Source organism: Melanotaenia boesemani, chromosome 21 (genome assembly GCF_017639745.1).
Source record: "Melanotaenia boesemani isolate fMelBoe1 chromosome 21, fMelBoe1.pri, whole genome shotgun sequence".
Classification (NCBI taxonomy): domain Eukaryota; kingdom Metazoa; phylum Chordata; class Actinopteri; order Atheriniformes; family Melanotaeniidae; genus Melanotaenia; species Melanotaenia boesemani.
The window spans coordinates 1857509-1881864 of record NC_055702.1 but is presented as its reverse complement, the minus strand read 5'-3'; the positions used below and the strand labels follow the sequence as shown (position 1 = coordinate 1881864).

The 24356-nt window shown below is 48.8% G+C and overlaps 1 protein-coding gene across 6 annotated transcripts in view; it reads left to right on the top strand.

The window, feature by feature from the left end:
• plekha1b (pleckstrin homology domain containing, family A (phosphoinositide binding specific) member 1b) overlaps positions 1-24356 on the top strand; it is a 32083-nt gene that overhangs the window by 3161 nt on the left and 4566 nt on the right. For 2 of the 6 annotated variants that reach the window (XM_041974268.1, XM_041974269.1), the window contains 9 exons: positions 2315-2371; positions 4050-4095; positions 4764-4861; positions 5848-5973; positions 8073-8204; positions 8287-8355; positions 9355-9419; positions 9504-9567; positions 13987-14076. In XM_041974268.1, coding sequence (XP_041830202.1) covers positions 2315-2371; positions 4050-4095; positions 4764-4861; positions 5848-5973; positions 8073-8204; positions 8287-8355; positions 9355-9419; positions 9504-9567; positions 13987-14076 — 747 coding nt within the window. Of the gene's footprint in view, positions 1-2314; positions 2372-4049; positions 4096-4763; positions 4862-5847; positions 5974-8072; positions 8205-8286; positions 8356-9354; positions 9420-9503; positions 9568-13986; positions 14077-14840; positions 14915-23393; positions 23591-24356 lie in introns of all 6 variants that reach the window. The other 4 variants (XR_006008939.1, XR_006008940.1, XR_006008941.1 and 1 more) reach the window with 4 other exon arrangements.

Below are 24356 nucleotides of genomic sequence, written 5' to 3'. Positions count from 1 at the left end.
TTTATTTATTTATTGTGTTCAGCGTTTTTATATGAAAATGTATTTATGTGTTTCAGCATAGATTTATATGTCAAATTAATTTTATATATTTTTTTAATGTGACTAATGATATTTTTATGTTATTTTTAGATGTAGTATTAGTCTTTTATTTGTATATGACACATTTACACGTGCACAGTAACCTACAGATCACAGTAGATCAACAAAGTCACAAAAAAAGGTATCTGGAAGGGAAAAACCCAGTTTTTCACATTATGTTTAGAGAAACCCGATCTAGATGTTATTTTAAATGTACATACGTGTCCATTTCCACATGTGTGTAGTAATCCTGACCAGCTGCACTGACTCACCTCATAACTGAAACTGAAGTCGCATCTAAGGCACAAAGATAGAAAAGAGACAACAAATCATCCCTTAATCATCCCTTATAAAATCATATTTTACATTTTGACATAAAAATCCAACCTCTGGTAAAAAAAAGATTGAGTTACTTTTTTATATATATATATATATATATATATATATATATATATATATATATATATATATATATATATATATATATATATGCAATTAATGTTTTCTGTGTCATTTTCATATCGGGCCAGTTTTGGCCCCCGGGCCTTATGTTTGACACCGTTTTAACTGGCTTTAGACCCTGACTGATCTCTGAGGGTCTCAGGAAGAAGAAACAGAAGCTGAACCAGGACAGTAACGTTTGTATTAAAAGTTGAAACTCGTCTTTTATCGGCTGTGAGGCTTTGGCTCGTGGTGACGTCATGGCCGATCTGCTGCGTGTCAAACAAAAAGCTGACAAACAGGAACCACAGCAGAAAAGGTGAAAGGGTTACAAGAAGTAGTTCTTACATTTCCCCACAGCAGGGAATTCCCTCAAGGATTTCCTTCATTTTAAAGAGTTAATGTTTTTCTGCCTTTGTTGCCATGTAGAAACACAAGTTGCCAGTATGTTTGATAAAAAAGACAAACGGAGGAAGAAAATGTTCTGTTATTACTGTGTGCTAATGACAACCTATCAGCTGCTTTTGCTTCTCTGGCGTAAACATGGCTGACACCGACTCCCATAGCAGAAAAGCAGCAGCAGACAATAATTCCTGAAGACTTCCGTGTCTTTTTATGACCTGGTATGGTTTGTTTTCTTCCTCATAGTTGTACAAAACAGCACCCAGTGTTTCACATCCCTGCTGTGACAAAGCTATGTGGTCTCCTGTGCACCAAATAACTGGTTTAAAATGTTTCTGCCAGTAAACAAGGTACTGAATAGTTCTCTTTTTCTGGTCCTTATCCAGCAGCAGCTGCATTAGTTGCAGTCATTTTAGTGATTTTTTTAGAGAAACCTGTAAAAAGTCTACTACAGTCTTCAAGACTACTTAATACAGTTTTTCTGAATCATGCTGAGTCATCAGTCCCTTTATACTAGATATTTACTTCAGGTGGTAAAAGCCGGATTTTACCACCTGATCTGGACTGATCCGTTGATTGGTTCCAAAGACAATCATTTCAAATTTTTCTTTATTTAGCTGAAGACAATTCTGGAACAGCAAAGCACTAATTTGACCAAGACACAAACTAAATCTTTGTCTGGGACCAGAGTCCCCTGGCGAGACAGTAATATAAAGCTGAATGTCGTCAGAATATCTGATCTGATATTTGGTTTGTTTTCATGATATGTGCTAATGGGAGCATGCTGAACAATAGGGGGGCCCAACATGGAGCCTTGGGGAACTCCATGTGTAGATGCTGAACAATAGGAGGCCCAACATGGAGCCTTGGGGAACTCCATGTGTAGATGCTGAACAATAGGAGGCCCAACATGGAGCCTTGGGGAACTCCATGTGTAGATGCTGAACAATAGGAGGCCCAACATGGAGCCTTGGGGAACTCCATGTGTAGATGCTGAACAATAGGAGGCCCAACATGGAGCCTTGGGGAACTCCATGTGTAGATGCTGAACAATAGGAGGCCCAACATGGAGCCTTGGGGAACTCCATGTGTAGATGCTGAACAATAGGAGGCCCAACATGGAGCCTTTGAATCTTATGAGTCTCATTTACTTTTTTAGAAAAAAAAAAGAATCCAGTGACTTTATTGTATTGTTATCATTTTGAGACGGTTAGGCCTAAAGAAAATAAGTGTTTTTGTCCAGACAAGTTTTAGCTCTTCCCTCTTATCATATTCTAGTCCCTTATGGCTTCATAAGGACCAGATACCTTCTACTTCTGTCTGAACATGCTGTTGTTCTCCAGTAATCTTCTACCACTGTTGACTGATGATGTTTTTGGCTTCTTCTGTACAGAATCTGCCTAAAGGTGCAGAGAACGTGGGATCTCTCAAACTCACTTACATCTCCAAGGTCAGTCCTCTCTTATACCATGTCGGCGACATCCTCAGCAGCCTGTAATTGAACTTTTTTAGAGAAAATCTTTTCCTATGGTTGGATTTCAGATTCAGGAAGATAACTGTATTAGAACACCGGCTGTTTTGAACACCGTGGCTGATTCAGCAAAGAAACGCTAGAAGCCTTATCAGAGGAAGAAAGAGATAAGACGAGTAGCAGTGTGACTTCAAGGTTTTGTACACGTGTGAAGAAGATATAAGTGGATTAGTATTTTAACTTCCAGGAGAAGAGATCTGGACAGATTATGTCTGTCTGCTGGCTCGATCCCAACCTTTGACATCTGGAGGAGGTGGCTTTGAGTGGGAGGTCTCCAGCAGCGCAGCTTCAACCACTGGTCCACCCCAGAAGCGGCAGAAACTGGATCGATGTGAAATCGACTCCTTAAGGGACAATGATACTTGTAGTTTTACTCAGGCATAGGTGCTGCATGCCAACAGGCAAACCAGGCAAATGCTTGGGGCCCCGAGCCAGAAGGGGCCTCTGAGGGCCAACCGGCTTTGAATCAAGACAGAGCAGCAACAATGTTGAGTTTGCAGTGGCGGTGGTATTCCCTGAAGCAGGGGTCTCCAACTCCAGACCTCGTGAGCTGCTGTCCTGCAGGTTTCAGATGTCTCCTACTACAACACACCTCTGCACAAGCCTGTTAATGACCCAGTGGTTTGAGTCAGGTGTGTTGCATCAGGGAAAACTCCAAAACCTGCAGGACAGTAGCCCACGAGGACCGGAGTTTAAGATCCCTGCCCTAAATCTCTAAAGGGACCCCACGGTGCGCCTCATGTAAACAAACAGGAGAGAGCAGGTTTATAAAAATGAGACGTTTTTTATGAGGCAATGACAAAAGAAAGATATAAAAAACAGGAGGAGTAAAGACTGCGGTAAGTAGTGCAGATAATCCAGAAGCTAATTTAGCTCAGTCTGTCGTGATGACTACCTGTGGTCAGGATGCTGAAAATATCAACAAATAACTCTGATAATATTAATTAAAGCTGTCTAGTTCAGCTTAACTGTAAAGCTAAGAATATTAAATTATAGGAATAAATCTGATCTGGATTACTGGATGAAAGTAATTGTGTTCAGTGGTGGTAATGTTTGTTTTACCATGTGTCCAACAGGCTTTGTCCTCCTGAAAACTACTTATGTATGTGCTGTATTAGCTGATCCTAAAGACTCATAATGCAGGTTTCAGCACATAGTTTAATCTTTTGTACTGGAAAATTAAATCACGTCGCCCCTGATTAATGAAATAAAATAGTAAATAATGAAGAAGAAGTTAGCAGAAGAAATGAACACCGTCAAAGAACATTTCAAAGTTGTGGTTTAACAACACATTTAAAGATAATATAAACATTTTATTGTCATTGTTCTAAGTAAACGGTATCATAATAAAGGGTGATGGACGCTGGTTGGAGGGGCCCCCTGTGAAATCTTGCTTGGGGCCCCCAGAGACCGAAGAACCTCCTCTGTAGTCGGTCATTAGTGATAAAACCTGCAGCAGCTAAAAATAGATGCTCTGGCTTCTGCTAATGACTGATTAATAAAGCAGAGCCTGGAGCCACCGTTACATCATCCCGTCACAGAGCTGATTGGACGTTTGTTTCTGTCTGGATCGTAACCTTTTCGTTGTCTTGCTCAGGTCAGCGATGCCACCAAACTCAGGCCAAAGGCAGAGTTCTGCTTTGGTAAGTCTCCCATCTGCTTCCTACACCAGGGATCCTCAGTCCTAGTCCTTGAGAGCTGGTGTCCTGCAGGTTTTAGAAGTTTCCCTGCTGCAACTCACCTGACTCAAATGAGAATCAAATGTGTTGCAGCAGAGAAACGTCTAAAACCTGCAGACCAGCGGATCCCTGCCCATCATGACTCCACCACAATAAATCTGTCGCATTTTCTTTATTTCTGTCATTAAACCAACAGTAAACGATGTTTCGCCTCCAACATGGTTGTCTCAGTTTGATGTGGAGGAGCTGGACCAGGCAACAGAGCTCGCTGACCTCTCTCCTTCCTTGTTTCCTTCCTTCCTTCCTTCCTGCCCCCCTCTTTTCCTCATCTGTTGGGTTTATTTCCTCTCCTTTGTGCCGTGCTACTTGTTGTTCCTCTGCTGTCTAACAGTAGCTGTTTGTCACTCAATAGGAGGAAACTGTACAATGACAATGACCTAACCTCTGTGTTTATGTGTGTGTGTTTGCATCTAGATGGGATGTTAATATACACTCACATCCTCTTGCCTCTGAGAAACCAGAAACAAGATATTTTTAGATTTCCATGGAGCTGTGGGCCTTTCTCCTTCTGTGTTTCAGAGTGAGGAGATAACAGGCAGAAGGTTTACGGCCTCTCTCTCTTCTCTCTGCAGCTATAAACGCAGGGATGAGGAAGTTCTACCTGCAGGCCAACGACCAGGAGGATCTGGTGGAGTGGATCAGCGTCCTCAACAATGCCACTAAGATTACCGTGAGCCTCACACATGCACACACAGGCGGATCGATAGCTAACCCTGTTTTTCCTGCTCAGTTTTCAGCCTCAGGCCTCAGCAGATGGAAAATTAGCCATCAGACCAGAAAAGTAGAGCTCGATGCAGGCTTAGCGGGGTGGAAGGGGAGGACGACGGGAAAGGAATTTCTGCTCTGATGTTTCAAACTGTGGCTCACTTCCAACCAAACAAGAACACTGAGAAGTTCACCGTTACATTTTTAGTTCCTGCTCATACTTTTATCTTCTTCTTGACTAGGGTCCCCGGTACCGTAGGCAGCATGACATCCATGCAGTCCAGAAGATGTTAGACACCAGCAAACAGCAATGCTAACATGTAGCATAGCAGCATGAACATGAGGAACTCAGCTAAAGATTCTACCAAACACAGTTCAAACCCCAGCAGTTCTATGCGAATGTAAGAAAACCAGAACAGCTCCGTTCGCTTCTGCTAATCTCTCCACCGTAAGCAAACCGCACGGACAAGAAGTCACATGGAAGCAGAGACTCTGCTGGTTACAGATAATACCAGCTGCTGTTGTACTACACATGGTTGGAAATTACTCACCTTTACAACCAGGTAGAACTTGTAAGGATGGTGTATTTGTGGAATGAACAACACAGCTAAAAACATAGTTAGCGCCCCCAAAAATGAGCCAAAATCCCCTGAAATATTCTACTGTTCACGCTTGGTGGATTAGATTGGACTCTCCCAACGTAGGGGGAGAGACGACAAGGTTGACTGAGGGATGGATGTGGCTTCCTGGTGGAGGCGGAGCTTCCTGAACTGACGTTAGCAGGTGAACTTCGTTTGCAGTCCACCATAAAAATCAGATTTTTGTCCAGTTTATTGCAGTAAAGATGATAAAACTTTGCTGTGTTTACTTTATAGAATCATAAGCAGTGAGTGTGCTTTCCTGATGAAAACCAGACTGACCCAAGGTTCTGGTCCTTTGTTTTTGTTTCAGGTGCCAAAGCCTGAAGAGGGTCCAACCACTCACGTTGAGACACCGCAGGAAGTCCTCGGTGCCATGAAGCAGGTCTCTTACAAGACTGAGATCATAGGTGGAGTCCCTGTCATCACACCCACCCAGGTAACACCCCCACAGGCCCGGTCCTGTCTGCTGGTATGCAGCCACACACGTGACCCACCACGCAGCAGCTCTGACCTACATGACCAAAAGTTCCTAAAACATCATCTGAAATAGAAGTTTGTAGCATTTTTTGGCTTTTTAATTAAACAACAGCTGTTTGGTATCTGAAATGTCTCTGCAGCTCACTCCTGGAACTGTTTCCCCGGCTGACCTTCAGCCAGCAGCCGTTCAGGTGCATTGTGGGTAGTGTGTGCTATTAAGTAACAAGCCATTATCTGATTCCACTGAGTTAATTCAGATATTTTTTATTATAACTCTGACAGAACTTTAAAGAAATAATAAAATGGTGGAGAAGTCTGACGAATATTAAACCAGTTTATTGAAGTGGACAAACAAATGAGGAACTGAGTGGAAAAATTTCAGGTTTAAAGTCGGACTTTAGCAGTTATTGATCCATAAATCCTCCTAAAAAATAACTGAGCTCATTCTTCATTGGGTGAATGAGGATGACGCTGTCTGCTGACTAAAACCTGGATAAACCAGTTTGATCCAGACAGAAAGCTAAATGCTAAACATGTGTGTGGACGTGTCAGAATAGTGATGGAGTCACGCTGCATGTTCACACTGCATGTCTGTGCGTGCTGCTGAAGAGGAATGAGACTCATCGGTGTGATGAGACAACATCCTTATAAAAGTTATTTCACAATGTCAGTGGATGACGTCCAGTCCAAACCAGCACACTGCTTGTTAGCACTGCTGTGGAGCTCTCTGTGAGACTAGTAAAAACACGAGGTGTTGATGAATGACTTCCTGACTGCTTCCAGGTAAAAATGTTGGGAACAGGGTTGGACTGTGTGATTAGTTTAGCTGTTTACAGGTTGAGCTGGTACTTTGTGATGTTACTGTGCATCGTTGCCAAATAAACTGACTCCGCTTGATCTTAGTTTCACATCTTTGGGTGAAGCATGAATCTGATTTCACGCCGTCACAGTCATGAACAGAACTTGTTTTCCCTTCTCTCCACGGCCATCCACTGATCCTCACTCACAAACAGTTCTTACCAACTAAGTTATTCTCAAGTCCTACTTGAGAACTGTTATTAACACCGCTGACCTGGTTATTAACACCACTGGCCTGGTTATTAACACCGCTGACCTGGTTATTAACACCACTGACCTGGTTATTAACACCACTGGCCTGGTTAATAACACCGCTGACCTGGTTAATAACACCGCTGACCTGGTTATTAACACCACTGGCCTGGTTAATAACACCGCTGACCTGGTTAATAACACCGCTGGCCTGGTTATTAACACCGCTGACCTGGTTATTAACACCACTGACCTGGTTATTAACACCGCTGGTTATTAACACCGCTGACCTGGTTAATAACACCGCTGACCTGGTTATTAACACCGCTGACCTGGTTATTAACACCACTGGCCTGGTTAATAACACCGCTGACCTGGTTAATAACACCACTGACCTGGTTAATAACACCACTGACCTGGTTATTAACACCACTGACCTGGTTATTAACACCACTGACCTGGTTAATAACACCACTGACCTGGTTAATAACAGCGCTGACCTGGTTATTAACACCGCTGACCTGGTTATTAACACCACTGGCCTGGTTAATAACACCGCTGACCTGGTTAATAACACCACTGACCTGGTTAATAACACCGCTGACCTGGTTATTAACACCACTGACCTGGTTAATAACACCACTGACCTGGTTAATAACCGCTGGTTAATTAGGCCCATTCTTCTCACATTGTCCTGAACATCTTCATGGTCGTGTATGAAAAGTTCCTTCTCCTTGCACCTACTGTGTTCTCCACCCAGCTTGAGCTAACTTCTCCAGTTTACCTGTAAACCCCAGGAATTAGTCAGGATCAGTTCCTGCAACGTTCATGTGGAACATTCGGGCCGTCTAAGCTCACCTCTCTGTTGGTGACACTCTGCAGACCAGAATGAAAACCCTCAGCCGTCACCCTGATGGTTGAAGCCACATATGAACAAGTCTAAATGTATTTATCTGGTGTCTGTGGAGGCCGGTGTTCCCTGACCATGGTTTCCTCTGTGTGCTGAAGGAGCAGGGAGCGGGCCAGAACGGGTCGGATCGGGGAAAACGGGCTCACACTCAGCTGCCGTACTACCTGTCCAGAGGAGCTCAGGACCAGCCCTTCATCAAGGCCGGATACTGCGTTAAACAAGGAGCTGTGGTGAGTTGGTGACTTTCACCGTACGACACAACGCGAGACTTTGGTCTGAGATCATGACTCTTCATGGTGATGGTGCTTTCAGATGAAGAACTGGAAGAGGAGGTACTTCATGCTGGATGAAAACGCTGTCAGCTACTACAAATCTGACCTGGTGAGAAAACGTTTCCTGGTTTGTTGAAGCGATGTAATAAAAACAAGCCATCATACTGCAGGGCTTGTTTTCTCTACCTGCAGCAGCATGCCACCTGGATTCCTCCTGCTAGGAATGTCCCACCCACAGCCTATCTGAGCACATGCATGAACACTCCCTGTATGTGTGTGTGTGTGTGTGTGTGTATACTCTGGCTGTGGGTTAGTGTTTACATGCTGCTGTAGGTAGGAAACTTAATCTGAGGGATGAAACGAGGTCAGTCGCTGAAAAAGTCTCAAGCAGAAACGTTGGTTTCATCAGCTACACCAGACTGGATTTACTGGTTTAACTGGTTTCAAATTTACTACAAACAGCTTCTTTTTAAAACATTTTCTTTCTTTTTATCTAATTGATTTTTCAGAATTAATTTTTATTTACCGTTATTTATTTATCTTTTTATGATATTATTAATTGATTTAATATTTAAAGGATGGATGCGGGGGAGGGGTGAGGATGGAAGGATGAATGAAGGAGGGAAGGATGCAGGGGAGGGGGAGGGGTGAGGATGGAAGGATGAATGAAGGAGGAAAGGATGCAGGGGTGAGGATGGAAGGATGAATGAAGGAGGAAAGGATGTGGGGGTGAGGATGGAAGGATGAATGAAGGAGGGAAGGATGCAGGGGAGGGGGAGGGGTGAGGATGGAAGGATGAATGAAGGAGGAAAGGATGTGGGGGTGAGGATGGAAGGATGAATGAAGGAGGGAAGGATGCGGGGGTGAGGATGGAAGGATGAATGAAGGAGGGAAGGATGCGGGGAGGGGGAGGTATTTTGCTGTACCATTCTGATAGTTTTATTATTATTTTCCTTTGTTGATAAGTAAGTAAATAAAATGAGTTAATTTGAATCTGGACCTTTTTGAGTCTTTTTCCATATAAAGAAGCTCAGGTTGAACAGAGGAGCTGGTGTTAAAGGGAACATGTTAAGCATTAAAATCTGTCTCTCTGCCCGTGGGTGGTCAGGAACGGGAGGCGCTGAGGGTCATCCCGCTGAAGGAGATTCACAAAGTCCAGGAGTGCAAACAGAGGTCAGTCCGCCGGTGAATCGGTCTGCTGCTCTTCAGCCTCACAGAGCAGAAGTTGTTAAATCAACTTCGTTTTGTTTTCTGCAGCGAGCTGATGATGAGGGACAACCTGTTTGAGATAGTCACCGGCTCCAGATGCTTCTACATACAGGTAACATATTCACGTTTATAAATAAGTTACACAAGGCTGAGATGTAAGAGACCAGACATATTTCAGAAACTGCTGATCAACTGGGATTTTCACACACAACCATCTCCAGAGAATGGTCTAAAGAGAGAAAATATCCAGGGAGCAGCAGGTGTCTGGACCAGAATGTCTGGTTGGTGTCAGAGGTCAGAGGAGAATGGGCAGACTGGTTGGAGATGATAGAAAGACAACAGGAAGTCCAATCAGCACTGGTTCCAACCAACACGTCCAGCCTGGAAGCAGATGGGCTCCAGCAGCAGAAGACACACTGGGTTCCTCCTGCCAGCTAAGAACAGGAAACTGAGGCTACAATTCACACACACTCACCAACACTGGACAATAGAAGATGGAGAAACGTTGCTGGTCTGATGAGTCTCCATTTCAGCTCCACATTCAGATGCTCGGCTCAGAATCTGCTGGAAACATCATGAAAACATGGATCCATCCTGCCTTGGATCAACGCTTCAGGCTGCTGCTGGTGTCATGGTGGGGGGAGGTTTTCTTGGTCCACTTTGGGCCCCTTAGTACCAACGTGGTCTGGTTTAACCAGCACAGCCTACCTGAGTATTGTTGCTGACCATGTCCATCCCTTTATGACCACAGTGGAGCATCTTCTGATGCTACTTCCAGCAGGATAATGCACCATGTCACAAAGCTCAGATTATCTCCACCTGCTTTCTAGAACATGACGATGAGTTCACTGGACTCCAACGGCCTCCACAGCCACCAGATCTCAGTCCAGTAGAGCAGCTTTGGGATGTGGTGGAACGGGAGATTCTCATCATGGATGCAGCCGACAAACCTGCAGCAACTGTGTGATGCTGTCATGTTAATATGGAGAAAACCTCTGAGGAAGGTTTACACCACCTGCTTGATCTATCACACCAGGATTAAAAAGGTCCGACCCGGTACTAGAAGGTGGACCTGATGAAGAGGACGACCCGGTAATAGAAGGTGGACCCGATGAAGAGGACGACACGGTACTAGAAGGTGGACCCGATGAAGAGGACGACACGGTACTAGAAGGTGGACCTGATGAAGAGGACGACACGGTAATAGAAGGTGGACCCGATGAAGAGGACGACACGGTACTAGAAGGTGGACCCGATGAAGAGGACGACCCGGTACTAGAAGGTGGACCCGATGAAGAGGACGACACGGTACTAGAAGGTGGACCTGATGAAGAGGACGACCCGGTAATAGAAGGTGGACCCGATGAAGAGGACGACCCGATACTAGAAGGTGCTCCTGATGAAGAGGACGACACGGTACTAGAAGGTGGTCCTGATGAAGAGGACGACCCGGTACTAGAAGGTGGACCTGATGAAGAGGACGACCCGGTACTAGAAGGTGATCCTGATGAAGAGGACGACCCGGTACTAGAAGGTGGACCTGATGAAGAGGACGACCCGGTACTAGAAGGTGGTCCTGATGAAGAGGACGACCCGGTACTAGAAGGCGGACCCGATGAAGAGGACGACCCGGTACTAGAAGGCGGACCTGATGAAGAGGACGACACGGTACTAGAAGGTGGTCCTGATGAAGAGGACGACACGGTACTAGAAGGTGGTCCTGATGAAGAGGACGACCCGGTACTAGAAGGTGGACCTGATGAAGAGGACGAGCCGGTACTAGAAGGTGGTCCTGATGAAGAGGACGACCCGGTACTAGAAGGTGGACCTGATGAAGAGGACGACCCGGTACTAGAAGGTGGTCCTGATGAAGAGGACGACCCGGTACTAGAAGGCGGACCCGATGAAGAGGACGACCCGGTACTAGAAGGCGGACCCGATGAAGAGGACGACCCGGTACTAGAAGGTGGTCCTGATGAAGAGGACGACCCGGTACTAGAAGGCGGACCCGATGAAGAGGACGACCCGGTACTAGAAGGTGGACCTGATGAAGAGGACGACCCGGTACTGGTGGACCTGATGAAGAGGACACCCCGGTACTAGAAGGTGGACCTGATGAAGAGGACGACCCGGTACTAGAAGGTGGACCTGATAAAGAGGACGCCCCGGTACTGGTGGACCTGATGAAGAGGACGCCCCGGTACTAGAAGGTGGTCCTGATGAAGAGGACGACCCGGTACTAGAAGGTGGACCTGATGAAGAGGACGACCCGGTACTGGTGGACCTGATGAAGAGGACGCCCCGGTACTAGAAGGTGGACCTGATGAAGAGGACGACCCGGTACTAGAAGGTGGACCTGATGAAGAGGACGCCCCGGTACTAGAAGGTGGACCTGATGAAGAGGACGACCCGGTACTAGAAGGTGGGCCTGATGAAGAGGACGACGCGGTACTAGAAGGTGGACCTGATGAAGAGGACGACCCGGTACTAGAAGGTGGACCTGATGAAGAGGACGACGCGGTACTAGAAGGTGGACCTGATGAAGAGGACGACCCGGTACTAGAAGGTGGTCCTGATGAAGAGGACGACCCGGTACTAGAAGATAGACCTGATGAAGAGGACGACCCGGTACTAGAAGGTGGACCTGATGAAGAGGATGACCTGGTACTAGAAGGTGGACCTGATGAAGAGGACGACGCGGTACTAGAAGGTGGACCTGATGAAGAGGACGACCCGGTAGTGGTGGACCTGATGAAGAGGACGACGCGGTACTAGAAGGTGGACCTGATGAAGAGGATGACCTGGTACTAGAAGGTGGACCTGATGAAGAGGACGACACGGTACTAGAAGGTGGACCTGATGAAGAGGACGACCCGGTACTAGAAGGTGGACCTGATGAAGAGGACGACCCGGTACTGGTGGACCTGATGAAGAGGACGCCCCGGTACTGGTGGACCTGATGAAGAGGACGCCCCGGTACTAGAAGGTGGACCTGATGAAGAGGACGACCCGGTTCTAGAAGGTGGACCTGATGAAGAGGACGACCCGGTTCTAGAAGGTGGACCTGATGAAGAGGACGACCCGGTTCTAGAAGGTGGACCTGATGAAGAGGACGACCCGGTTCTAGAGCAGATGGAAACTGAATCAGTATTTGTGGAGAAAAACAACAGAACAGTAGAAAAAACCAGAAGACTTTCCTCCATGTTTGGATCTGGTTCTCTGCTTCTTTCTGCTTTATACGCCCCCTGCTGGACTCACTACACTGGTTACTTGATAATTTAAGGGAAGTGGATGCACGTCAACACATAAAGACTCCAGAGTCACCGATCGAGCAGCTGATATAAACGAAAAAGAAATAAATCACAGCCAGTCTGGATGAAGCAGCAAGTATCATGTAGATTACACCTAAACAAACTCTAAATACCAGAGGCCTGTTCCACAAAGCTGGAGGTAACTTCAGGGTTAACCCTGGGTTTTCTTCTTACCAGGTCAGTCACCATGGCAACCTCCGCTTAATGGCTAACCTGCTCCGGAGCAGGTTCTGGATAAGAGATCGATAAGTATAAGCTTTGATAGATGTTCCTGTCCTTGTTCTTCAGCTCTGCTCGGGTCGTATCTGCTCACACAGAACCATGAATTTACAGCTACTCGTGTCGTCATGGTGAGGAATTAATATTCCCACACGAACGCTCACATGGGGGCGGAGCCTCTAAAGCAGTGGTTTCCAAACGTTTTGAGCCACGACCCCCGAGATAAGATGTGTTGGTGTTCGCGCCCCCACACCATGACTTAGTCATGAAACAGGTCATCCTGCAGCATCTAAAGAGAAAAAAATCGTTATAAATAAGGAGGATAAAGTGGTCTTTGGTTTACTGCTTTACTTTTTTCTTTATTTTGTTTCTGAGATTTCCTGAAAATGTCATTAAAATCCGTCCAGAAGGTTCTGAGTTCTGTTGCTGACAGACAGACACAGGATTACAGAACGTGAGGAGGAGCTCTGGCTGAAACTTCTGGGCTAATAAAATAGAATTAAATTATCAGAGTGCTGTCCGTTCATATCCAACAATTTTACCTATTACTTCCTGGCTGTTGCCGTGGCAACAGTGTTGCTGGCCTGGATGATTCTTCATCTTTCTGAAGAATAACGGTCTTCTCCTCCATGGCGAAGTCGCTGCTCTGCAGGGTTTCTCCATGTCTGTGATTGGTCAGATGCTTCAAACTCTGCCCGCTGGTATGTGAGCTGAGAAAAGCCTGGGTTGAATTACCGATTCATAACCACTTATCCAGATCTGGGTAAGTCACCGCAGGTAACAGAGATATTGGGTTTGTTAGTCATGATTCCTCCGCATTGTTTTTATGAGCCTGCAGATGTTCATCTAAAAGCAGCCCGGCTCTTCTGACTTCTGTTTACCGACTTTAAGTCACCACATGATGATTTGTTAATTCACTCAGCTTCTTCCCTCAAATTCATCACTGAAATGTAATAAAATAAATGGAACAATCTTCATGTTTGTTCCTGTTTGTCTGTCAGGCCGACAGTCCAGAGGACATGCACAGCTGGATCAAGGCGATCTCAGGGGCCATCGTCGCTCAGCGGGGTCCTGGACGCTCCGCCAACACGGTACGTTTCCTGTCAGGCGAACAAGACGTGTCTGCAGCACTCTGTTCAACGGTGAAACACTCTCCCACTGGGATTATTTCTTATTAGAATGCTGGAACATTGTAGATATTTATTATAATATTTTCAGATAAATTTCAGGTGTTTTTCAAAGTTTTTTAAAATCACTGCAACGTTTCACAAAAGCTGCAGCAAAATCAGGCTTTTTAAGTCGCAACAATCACAAAGAAATGCCACAAAATCCTGGAGGGACTGATAAATGCCCAAAGGCAGCATATAGATATCGACTGAGCCCCAGTACTGGCCCTGTGGAACACCACAGACATCAAATGTCTCTGGAAACCTCAAGAAAAGCCATTTGAGTGGAGGCAAGTGGCAAAAACCAGACTGGAAAGTTTCTATAATATTGTTTTTCTCCAGAACGTTAGAGCTTGGACAGCGGTGCATCACTGATGGAGCAGCTGCAGCAACTTTTCCTTCTTCCTCTTACAGTCAGAGAAGTGAGGCCAAAGCCAGGACCTGTTCGTTAAACCAGATGACTTAAACCTGCTTCCTTTCAGAGATCTATCAGATCTCTGAGTGGTTCAGGTTCAGGAAGTTTTCCGCCTTTAACTGAAGGTTTGCTTTAACAGGAAGGAGAATCTGGAGACGATAACAGCTCAAACTGTATGTGACGTTTGTGTGTAATAAACGTGTTGGTGGAAGGAAGTGTGGTTGGTTGGAAAGGAGCTTTTTCTCTCTGTAACTGAGCTGTAAACTTGTTTCAGATCCGTCAGGCCAGGCGGCTGTCCACCCCATGTATACAGAGGTATACGCCGTTCTGCAGCGGTGAATGCAGCACGTATGTGACCCCCCCTCCCCTTAACCTTCCCCCAACCCTCCCATCCACCGCAGCCTCTCTCTCACCCCGTGCACTCCAAGTCTCTTCAGTTTCCAGCTGGTGGTTCAAAACAAAGGAATGCTGCTGTGTTTGTCTGAAGCAGCGGAATATCCCTTTAAACACCCAGCTGGAGTTTGTAGTTCCAGCAGCTTTCCTCCGAGTTTTCCCCTCCAAACTAACAAAACCGGAATGTTCTTCAACCTTCTCTCCACTATGATCCGTCTCAAACCGTTGTTACAAGCTCAAATCAGAAGAAGTTGGAAATATTGCAGACTGTGTGAACCCACACGTTTCACGTTTTAGCCCATCAATTTCATTTTTAGTGAACATCCACTTTTACATTTCAGACTGCAACACATCACAAATAAAGTAAATTCAATCAGTCTGGAGGAAGAACCAGGGACGGATTTTCTGATGGTTCTGGTCTGGGGTTGGGTCAGGGTTCTGATGGTCTGGGGTTGGATCAGGGTTCTGATGGTCTGGGGCTGGATCAGGATTCTGATGGTCTGGGGTTGGATCAGGGTTCTGTAATGGTCTGGGGCTGGATCAGGGTTCTGATGGTCTGGGGTTGGATCAGGGTTCTGTGATGGTCTGGGGTTGGATCAGGGTTCTGTAATGTCTGGGGCTGGATCAGGGTTCTGTGGTGGTCTGGGGTTGGATCAGGGTTCTGATGGTCTGGGGCTGAATCAGGGTTCTGATGGTCTGGGGCTGGATCAGGGTTCTATAGTGATCTGGGGCTGGATCAGGGTTCTGGGATGGTCTGGGGCTGGATCAGGGTTCTGATGGTCTGGGGTTGGATCAGGGTTCTGATGGTCTGGGGCTGGATCAGGGTTCTGGGATGGTCTGGGGCTGGATCAGGGTTCTGATGGTCTGGGGTTGGATCAGGGTTCTGATGGTCTGGGACTGGATCAGGGTTCTATAATGGTCTGGGGCTGGATCAGGGTTCTGGGATGGTCTGGGGCTGGATTAGGGGTTCTGGGATGGTCTGGGGCTGGATCAGGGTTCTGATGATCTGGGGCTGGATCAGGGTTCTGGGATGGTCTGGGGCTGGATCAGGGTTCTGATGATCTGGGGCTGGATCAGGGTTCTGATGGTCTGGGGCTGAATCAGGGTTCTGATGGTCTGGGGCTGGATCAGGGTTCTATAATGATCTGGGGCTGGATCAGGGTTCTGGGATGGTCTGGGGCTGGATCAGGGTTCTGATGGTCTGGGGTTGGATCAGGGTTCTGATGGTCTGGGGCTGGATCAGGGTTCTGGGATGGTCTGGGGCTGGATCAGGGTTCTGATGGTCTGGGACTGGATCAGGGTTCTATAATGGTCTGGGGCTGGATCAGGGTTCTGGGATGGTCTGGGGCTGGATCAGGGTTCTGGGATGGTCTGAGGTTGGATCAGGGTTCTGATTGTCTGGGGCTGGATCAGGGTTCTGATGGCCTGGGGCTGGATCAGGGTTCTGGGATGGTCTGGGGCTGGATCAGGGTTCTGGGATGGTCTGGGGTTGGATCAGGGTTCTGGGATGGTCTGGGGCTGGATCAGGGTTCTGGGATGGTCTGGGGCTGGATCAGGGTTCTGATGGTCTGGGGCTGGATCAGGGTCTGGGATGGTCTGGGGCTGGATCAGGGTTCTGGGATGGTCTGGGGTTGAATCAGGGTTCTGGGATGGTCTGGGGCTGGATCAGGGTTCTGGGATTGGATCAGGGTTCTGGGATGGTCTGGGGCTAGATCAGGGTTCTGGGATGGTCTGGGGCTGGATCAGGGTTCTGGGATTGGATCAGGGTCTGGGATGGTCTGGGGCTGGATCTGTCAGGGGGTGGTGTATGGAGCCAAGGAGTGAAGCGAATGGAGAATGATAAAGAACAGTTTATTGAATGTGCTGAAGAGATGCAGGGTTCGCTGGACGGACGGACTGGAGCGGGCAGACTGGACTTTCCGGGATGCAGGTGAAGTGCGGACAGATTCTTGGGAGAGAGATGTCAACAGGTTAGTCTCAGTTTTACACGACAGAATCAGACAACGTACACGACTGGTTACCACGATGAGTAGTATAATCCAGCGATGACTGGATGTCTGTGTGGTGGTTATATGGAGGTGAGGTGATGATCTGATGTCTTCCAGCTGCGCCGTCCTAATCGCGGTGACAATAGGCAGTCCAAATATGGGCAACAGGAAGCACTGATTGCAGATTCGCACGGGCCGTGACAGTGCCCCCCCCTCAAGGGGAGCCCCCAGGCGACCCACCAGCCCGACGGCGGTGAAAATCCCGGACGAGGTCGTGGTCCAGAAGGAAGGAACGCGGGACCCAGGACCGCTCCTCCGGGCCATACCCCTCCCAGTCCACCAGGTACTGAAGACCACGACCCCGGCGGCGAACATCCAGGAGACGACGGACAGAGAAAGCCGGACCACCGCCAATGACCCGGGCGGGCGGAGGGGGCCTGGAAGGAGGGACCAACGGACTGGAAGAAACAGGCTTGAGCTGAGAGACGTGGAAGACAGGATGGATACGCATGGACCGGGGCAGGCGCAGCCTCATGACCGCAGGACTCCGCACCTCCAGGATCTCGAAGGGCCCGAGGTACCGGGGCGACAGCTTACGGGACTCCGTGTGCAGGGGAATGTTCTTTGAGGACAGCCAGACCTGCTGCCCAATCCGGTACGGAGGTGCGGGAACCCTGTGCCGATCCGCACCACGGCGGTTCCGGGCCTCGGTCCTCCCCAGGGCTGTCCTGGCGGCGCGCCACAGCCGGCGACAGCGACCCAGATGACGCTGCACGGAGGGAACAGCGAGCTCCGCCTCCTGGTCCGGGAAGAGCGGAGGCTGATACCCCAGAGAGGCTTCGAAGGGGGAGAGACCTGTGGCTGAGGAGACATGGGAATTGTGAGCGTACTCCACCCAGCACAGGTGACTGCTCCAGGCAGAGGGGTTATCGGCAGCCACGCAGCGCAGGGCGGACTCCAACTCCTGGTTCAGGCGTTCCGCCTGACCGTTGGTCTGTGGATGAAACCCCAAGCTCAGACTGACGGATGCCCCTAGCTCCGAGCAGAACGCCTTCCAGACCCGGGACACGAACTGGGGCCCCAGGTCTGAGACAATGTCCAGAGGAATGCCATGGAGACGGAAAACATGGTTGGACATGATATCAGCAGTCTCCAAAGCGGTGGGCAGCTTGGGCAGTGCCACAAAGTGAGCCGCCTTGGAGAACCTGTCTATGATTGTTAGAATAGTTGTGTTACCTCGGGACGGGGGGAGTCCGGTAACAAAATCCAGAGCTATATGGGACCAGGGCCGCCCAGGAATGGGGAGGGGTCGAAGGAGCCCTGCAGGAGCTTGGGAGGACGTCTTTCCCCGGGCGCAGACTGGACAAGCCCCCACGAATTCCCGGACGTCCTGTCCCAGGGTCGGCCACCAGAACCTCCGCCTGATGAGGGCTGCCGTGCGTGCTCGGCCAGAGTGGCACGCCACGCGGGATGAGTGACCCCACTGAAGGACCTGGGAACGGATATTGTTGGGTACAAAAAGCTTGTTAGGTGGACCGGTACCTGGGTCAGGATGCGCTCGCTGGGCTGCCCGGACATTCTGTTCCACTTCCCAGGTGACGGCAGCGATTATACAGGATGCAGGCAGGATAGGATCAGGATCTGGGGACGGGCCTCCGGAGCCGAACTGGCGTGACAGTGCGTCTGGTTTCACGTTCTTGGTTCCTGGCCTGTAGGTCAAAGAGAAATTAAAACGTCCGAAGAATAATGCCCACCTGGCCTGACGTGCATTCAGCCGCTTGGCCGACTGAATGTATTCGAGGTTGCGGTGATCTGTCCACACGATGAAAGGCCGAGCTGCTCCCTCCAGCCAGTGGCGCCATTCATCCAACGCAAGTTTCACGGCCAGCAGCTCACGGTCCCCCACATCGTAATTGCGTTCCGCCGAGGAGAGGCGACGGGAGAAGAAGGCGCATGGGTGTAATTCGCCGCTTTGCTCCGATCGCTGAGACAGAACCGCTCCCACCCCAGTATCTGATGCGTCCACCTCGACCACGAACTGCCGGGAAGGGTCAGGCTGCGTGAGGACCGGAGCCGAGGCAAAACGTGCCTTCAACTCCTTGAAGGCGGACTCGGCGGAGTCCGACCAGCGAAACGGAGTCTTGGGGGAGGTCAATCCTGTGAGTGGGGCTGCCACCAGGCTGAAGTTCTTGATGAATCGGCGGTAGAAGTTAGCAAAGCCCAGAAAATGCTGCAGAGACTTAACGGAGTCCGGTGTGGGCCAATCCAACACCGCCCGAACCTTCGCCTGGTCTGTCTGCATCTGCCCGCTCGTGAAAACGTAACCTAAGAAGCTGACCGTATCCGAGTGAAAATGGCACTTCTCCGCCTTTACGTACAGTTTGTTTTCGAGGAGTCTCTGTAGTACTAATCGGACGTGTTTCTTGTGTTCTGACAGGGTTTTGGAATATATGAGAATGTCGTCCAGATAAACGAAAACAAACCGGTTGAGGAAGTCTCGGAGCACGTCGTTTACCAGGGCTTGGAACACCCCCGGGGCGTTGGTGAGGCCGAAGGGCATGACTAGGTACTCAAAATGCCCCAGGGGGGTCTTGAAGGCGGTTTTCCACTCGTCGCCCTCCTTCACGCAGACCAGGTAATAGGCGTTACGGAGGTCAAGCTTGGTGAAGATGGTGGAGCCGAGCAGTGCCTCGAAAGCAGAGTCGATCAGGGGGAGAGGGTAAGTATTGCGGACGGTGATCTTGTTCAGGGCCCGGTAGTCGATGCAGGGACGAAGGGTCTTATCCTTTTTGGTGACGAAAAAGAATCCAGCAGCCAGCGGGGAGGAAGAGTGTCGAATTATCCCGGCATCGAGGGACTCCTGGATGTATTTCTCCATAGTGACTCGTTCCGGCCCGGAGATGTTGTACAGTCTACTGTTAGGAAGAGAGGAACCGGGCAGGAGCTCTATGGCGCAATCGTACGGTCTATGAGGTGGCAGAGATGACGCTTTGAGTTTGCTGAAAACTGCGGCTAGGTCGTGGTAATCGGCCGGGACCGGAGTGAGATCAGGGACTACCGTACTGCCGGGGTCTGTGTCTGCTGGGGGAACGGCAGATCTGAGACAGGCCTGGTGACATTCTTCGCTCCAACCCATGATGGATCCGGAGGTCCAATTGATTTGGGGATTGTGGAGAGATAGCCAAGGGTGACCGAGGACCAGCGGGGAGTTGGGTGCTGAAATAAGCTTAAACTCGATTAATTCAGAATGGTTTCCGGAGAGCTTCAATCTGACAGGAACAGTGGTGTGAGTTACCTGGGCGAGGGTGCGACCATCCAGGGCTTTGGCTGTTATGGGCTGTGGCAGCGGTACCTGGGGAATCTGGGCTTCTTTCGCCAAATGAATGTCCAGAAAACTGTCTTCTGCGCCTGAGTCGATTAGGGCCTGTACTGTGTGAGACTGACCGGAAAGGGTTAATGTGGCCGGGATCATGGTCTTGGTTTGGGTCCGGCCCGTCAGAATCCCGACCTGAACTGACGGGCCTGGTCTTTTGGTCGAATGGGACAGGAGACTCGGAAGTGTCCCACTTCTCCACAGTACAAGCACGCTCCTGCTTGCAGCCGTTTCTGCCTCTCCATCGGGGTCAGGTGTGTACTACCCACCTGCATGGGTTCGACGGCTGAAGCAGAGAGGAAGGCCGGAGATGGTTCAGGTGGAGTGAACGAACCCCGCCCCAGGGACTGGCCTAGGGAAGGAGTCCGTCGGTCACGGGATCTTTCACGGAGGCGATTGTCCAATCGGATGGCTATGTCTATCAACCCATCCAGAGTTGTCGGCAGATCCTGAGTGGCCAGCTCATCCTTCATGGTATCTGTGAGACAATGTAAGAAATGGTCCATTAATGCAGCAGAGTTCCATCCTGAGTCGGCAGCCAGCGTCCTGAACTCCACTGACAGTTCTGCCACGCTCTGATTCCCCTGCCGCAGAGAAATCAGGCGTTTGGCCGCCTCTCGGCCCCGAACTGGGCCGTCGAAAACCTTTAACAATTCAGCCGTGAAGGTCTGATGAGAAAGAGTGTGGAGGGGCGTGGTCTCCAGGAATGCTTCCGCCCAAGTTAGTGCCCTGGCAGTGAGTAGTCCGATCACATACGATACCTTAGAGCGATCTGATGCGTACGTGTGTGGTTTCTGGTCGAAGATGATTGCACACTGGAGTAGGAATCCCCTACACTTCCCCAACTCGCCGGAGAAAGGTTTGGGATCTGGGATGTGTACTTCCCGTGCTGGCGTGGGCGGAGTCGGCGCCGGGACAGGCTGAGAGGCTGTGGGAACTGAGAGCTGAGAAGGCTGATTAAACAGGGCTGACAACGAACGGGAGATATCATCTAATTGTTTTTGTAAGGCAAGTTGTCCTTCTCCTAGAGACCGGAGTACCTGAGAATGTTGACCCAGTAGCTGTCCTTGTGCAGACACGGCGTGATGTAGGTCGCTTCCGGGTTCGCTTTTCCTGGCGGCTTGCTCCGTGGGATCCATGTTTTGGCTGGATTATTCTGTCAGGGGGTGGTGTATGGAGCCAAGGAGTGAAGCGAATGGAGAATGATAAAGAACAGTTTATTGAATGTGCTGAAGAGATGCAGGGTTCGCTGGACGGACGGACTGGAGCGGGCAGACTGGACTTTCCGGGATGCAGGTGAAGTGCGGACAGATTCTTGGGAGAGAGATGTCAACAGGTTAGTCTCAGTTTTACACGACAGAATCAGACAACGTACACGACTGGTTACCACGATGAGTAGTATAATCCAGCGATGACTGGATGTCTGTGTGGTGGTTATATGGAGGTGAGGTGATGATCTGATGTCTTCCAGCTGCGCCGTCCTAATCGCGGTGACAATAGGCAGTCCAAATATGGGCAACAGGAAGCACTGATTGCAGATTCGCACGGGCCGTGACAGGATCAGGGTTCTGGGATGGTCTGGGGCTGGATCAGGGTTCTGGAATGGTCTGGGGTTGGATCAGGGTTCTGATGGTCTGGGGCTGGATCAGGGTTCTGGGATGGTCTGGGGCTGGATCAGGGTTCTGGGATGGTCTGGGGTTGGATCAGGGTTCTGATGGTTCTGATGAAGCCCGCTTTGAAGCTCACTGTAAGACGTGTTTAAATGAAGGAAAGTATTCATTCTTTGGTCCGTTAAGGGTCGCGGGTGAGCTGGTTAGAGGCAGGTTCACCTGGACAGGTAACCAGGTAACAAACAACCACTCACACTCACACACACTCCTAGGGAGAATTTAGTCATCAGTTAACCTAACATCATGTCTTTGGACGGTGGGAGGAAGCCGGAGAACCCGGAGAGAACCCACGCATACACGGGGAGAACATGCAAACTCCACACAGAAAGACCACACCCTCAAGGTTCGAACCTCCCCCCAGCCGAGATTCGAACCAGCGACCTTCTTGCTGTGAGGCTGCGGTGCTAACCACCACACCACCGAGCAGGAAAGTAGAAAATATTTAATGTCCCAGCTTTTCTTCCATGTGTTGCAGGTCTGAAAAACTAGAAAACATAAAAAGAAAAGGCAGAATCATTATTTTATTTATTTATTCTGCTTATTTTGCTCATGCTGACCCAACTTTTTTTGATTTGATTTGTGAAGAATGTGTGTAAACGGTGAAACATCTTCATCCTCCATGACGAGCACGCATCATCTGCTACAAGCTCTAACCCAGGGGAGTCAACCTCCGGTCCTCGAGGGCTGGTACCGGCAGGTTTTCATTGTTTCCCTGATCTAACACGCCTGAATAAAATCAAATGGATCCAACAGCTTCTTGTCATCTTCTTCACAATAACCCGTTAATTTCAGTCAGGTGTGTTCGATCAGGGAAACAATGGACACCTGCAGGAACCGGCCCTCGAGGACCGGAGTTTGACACCCCTGCTCTAACCTAACAGAGGTCGTCCACCATGACATCAGTTCACCGAGTTTGCTTATCAATACGTTTGAGTTGAACCGCTGAGATTTATCACCATGGTTACAGAGGATACAGCAGTCCAGGAAGTATAAAACCAACCAAAGGTCATCGGGGTTCCCGTTAGATCTGAGTCCTGCTTGTAGCTGATGTGCTTCATCATCTCAACTCTGTTTCCTGTTTTCAGCATCATCATCCTCCATCTTGGTTGTTTTGCTTCTCTGCCATCAGTTGGTTTAGAGTAACGCAGTTCCATCCCCGTTTCATACTTTTCATTTTGTTTACACGGCCATCATCTTCCTCACATGTCAATCATCTGAAGTTCCGGTGTCTCCTCATCCGAGCCTGAACAGGGTCTACAGCCCTCCTGACTCCCAGCCGGACCCCACAGAACCAGATTCATCCTGAGGCTTTTTCTTTCTGCTAATCCTCTGTCATGTCTTTCTTTTCTTGTGTGTGTGTGTGTGTGTGTGTGTGTGTGTGCGCACGTGTGTGTACTTTACAGAGAGTGAGGTGTGACAGTGACACACTAACCTTCCCAAAATGAGTCCTGCTGCCTACTTCCTGTCCCTCCCACTGCTGCTCATCGTCCAATCACCAAGCCCCACTGTCTCAGCTTCCTTAGCAACCACTGCTTCCTCCTGTCCTGCTCCCTGGCAACCGCAGCATCACTTCTTCGTATGTGTCACTCTAAACTGCATGGTCAGCACTTTCAGCATCTGTTTTCCTCCCCGTGTTGTTGATGAACTTCACTTCATAGAAACATTCAGTTTAACCCTTAAAATCCCAAAAAATTTCATGCTAATTTAATTTTAATCCCAGTATAAACCAGTCTGTAACAGCTTTTAATCCCAGTATAAACCAGTCTGTAGCAGCTATTAATCCCAGTATAAACCAGTCTGTAGCAGCTTTTAATCCCAGTATAAACCAGTCTGTAGCAGCTTTTAATCCCAGTATAAACCAGCCTGTAGCAGCTTTTAATCCCAGTATAAACCAGTCTGTAACAGCTTTTAATCCCAGTATAAACCAGTCTGTAGCAGCTATTAATCCCAGTATAAACCAGTCTGTAGCAGCTTTTAATCCCAGTATAAACCAGTCTGTAGCAGCTTTTAATCCCAGTATAAACCAGCCTGTAGCAGCTTTTAATCCCAGTATAAACCAGTCTGTAGCAGCTTTTAATCCCAGTATAAACCAGTCTGTAGCAGCTTTTAATCCCAGTATAAACCAGCCTGTAGCAGCTTTTAATCCCAGTATAAACAGTCTGTAGCAGCTTTTAATCCCAGTATAAACCAGTCTGTAGCAGCTTTTAATCCCAGTATAAACCAGTCTGTAGCAGCTTTTAATCCCAGTATGACCCAGTCTGTAGCAGCTTTTAATCCCAGTATAAACCAGCCTGTAGCAGCTTTTAATCCCAGTATAAACCAGTCTGTAGCAGCTTTTAATCCCAGTATAAACCAGTCTGTAGCAG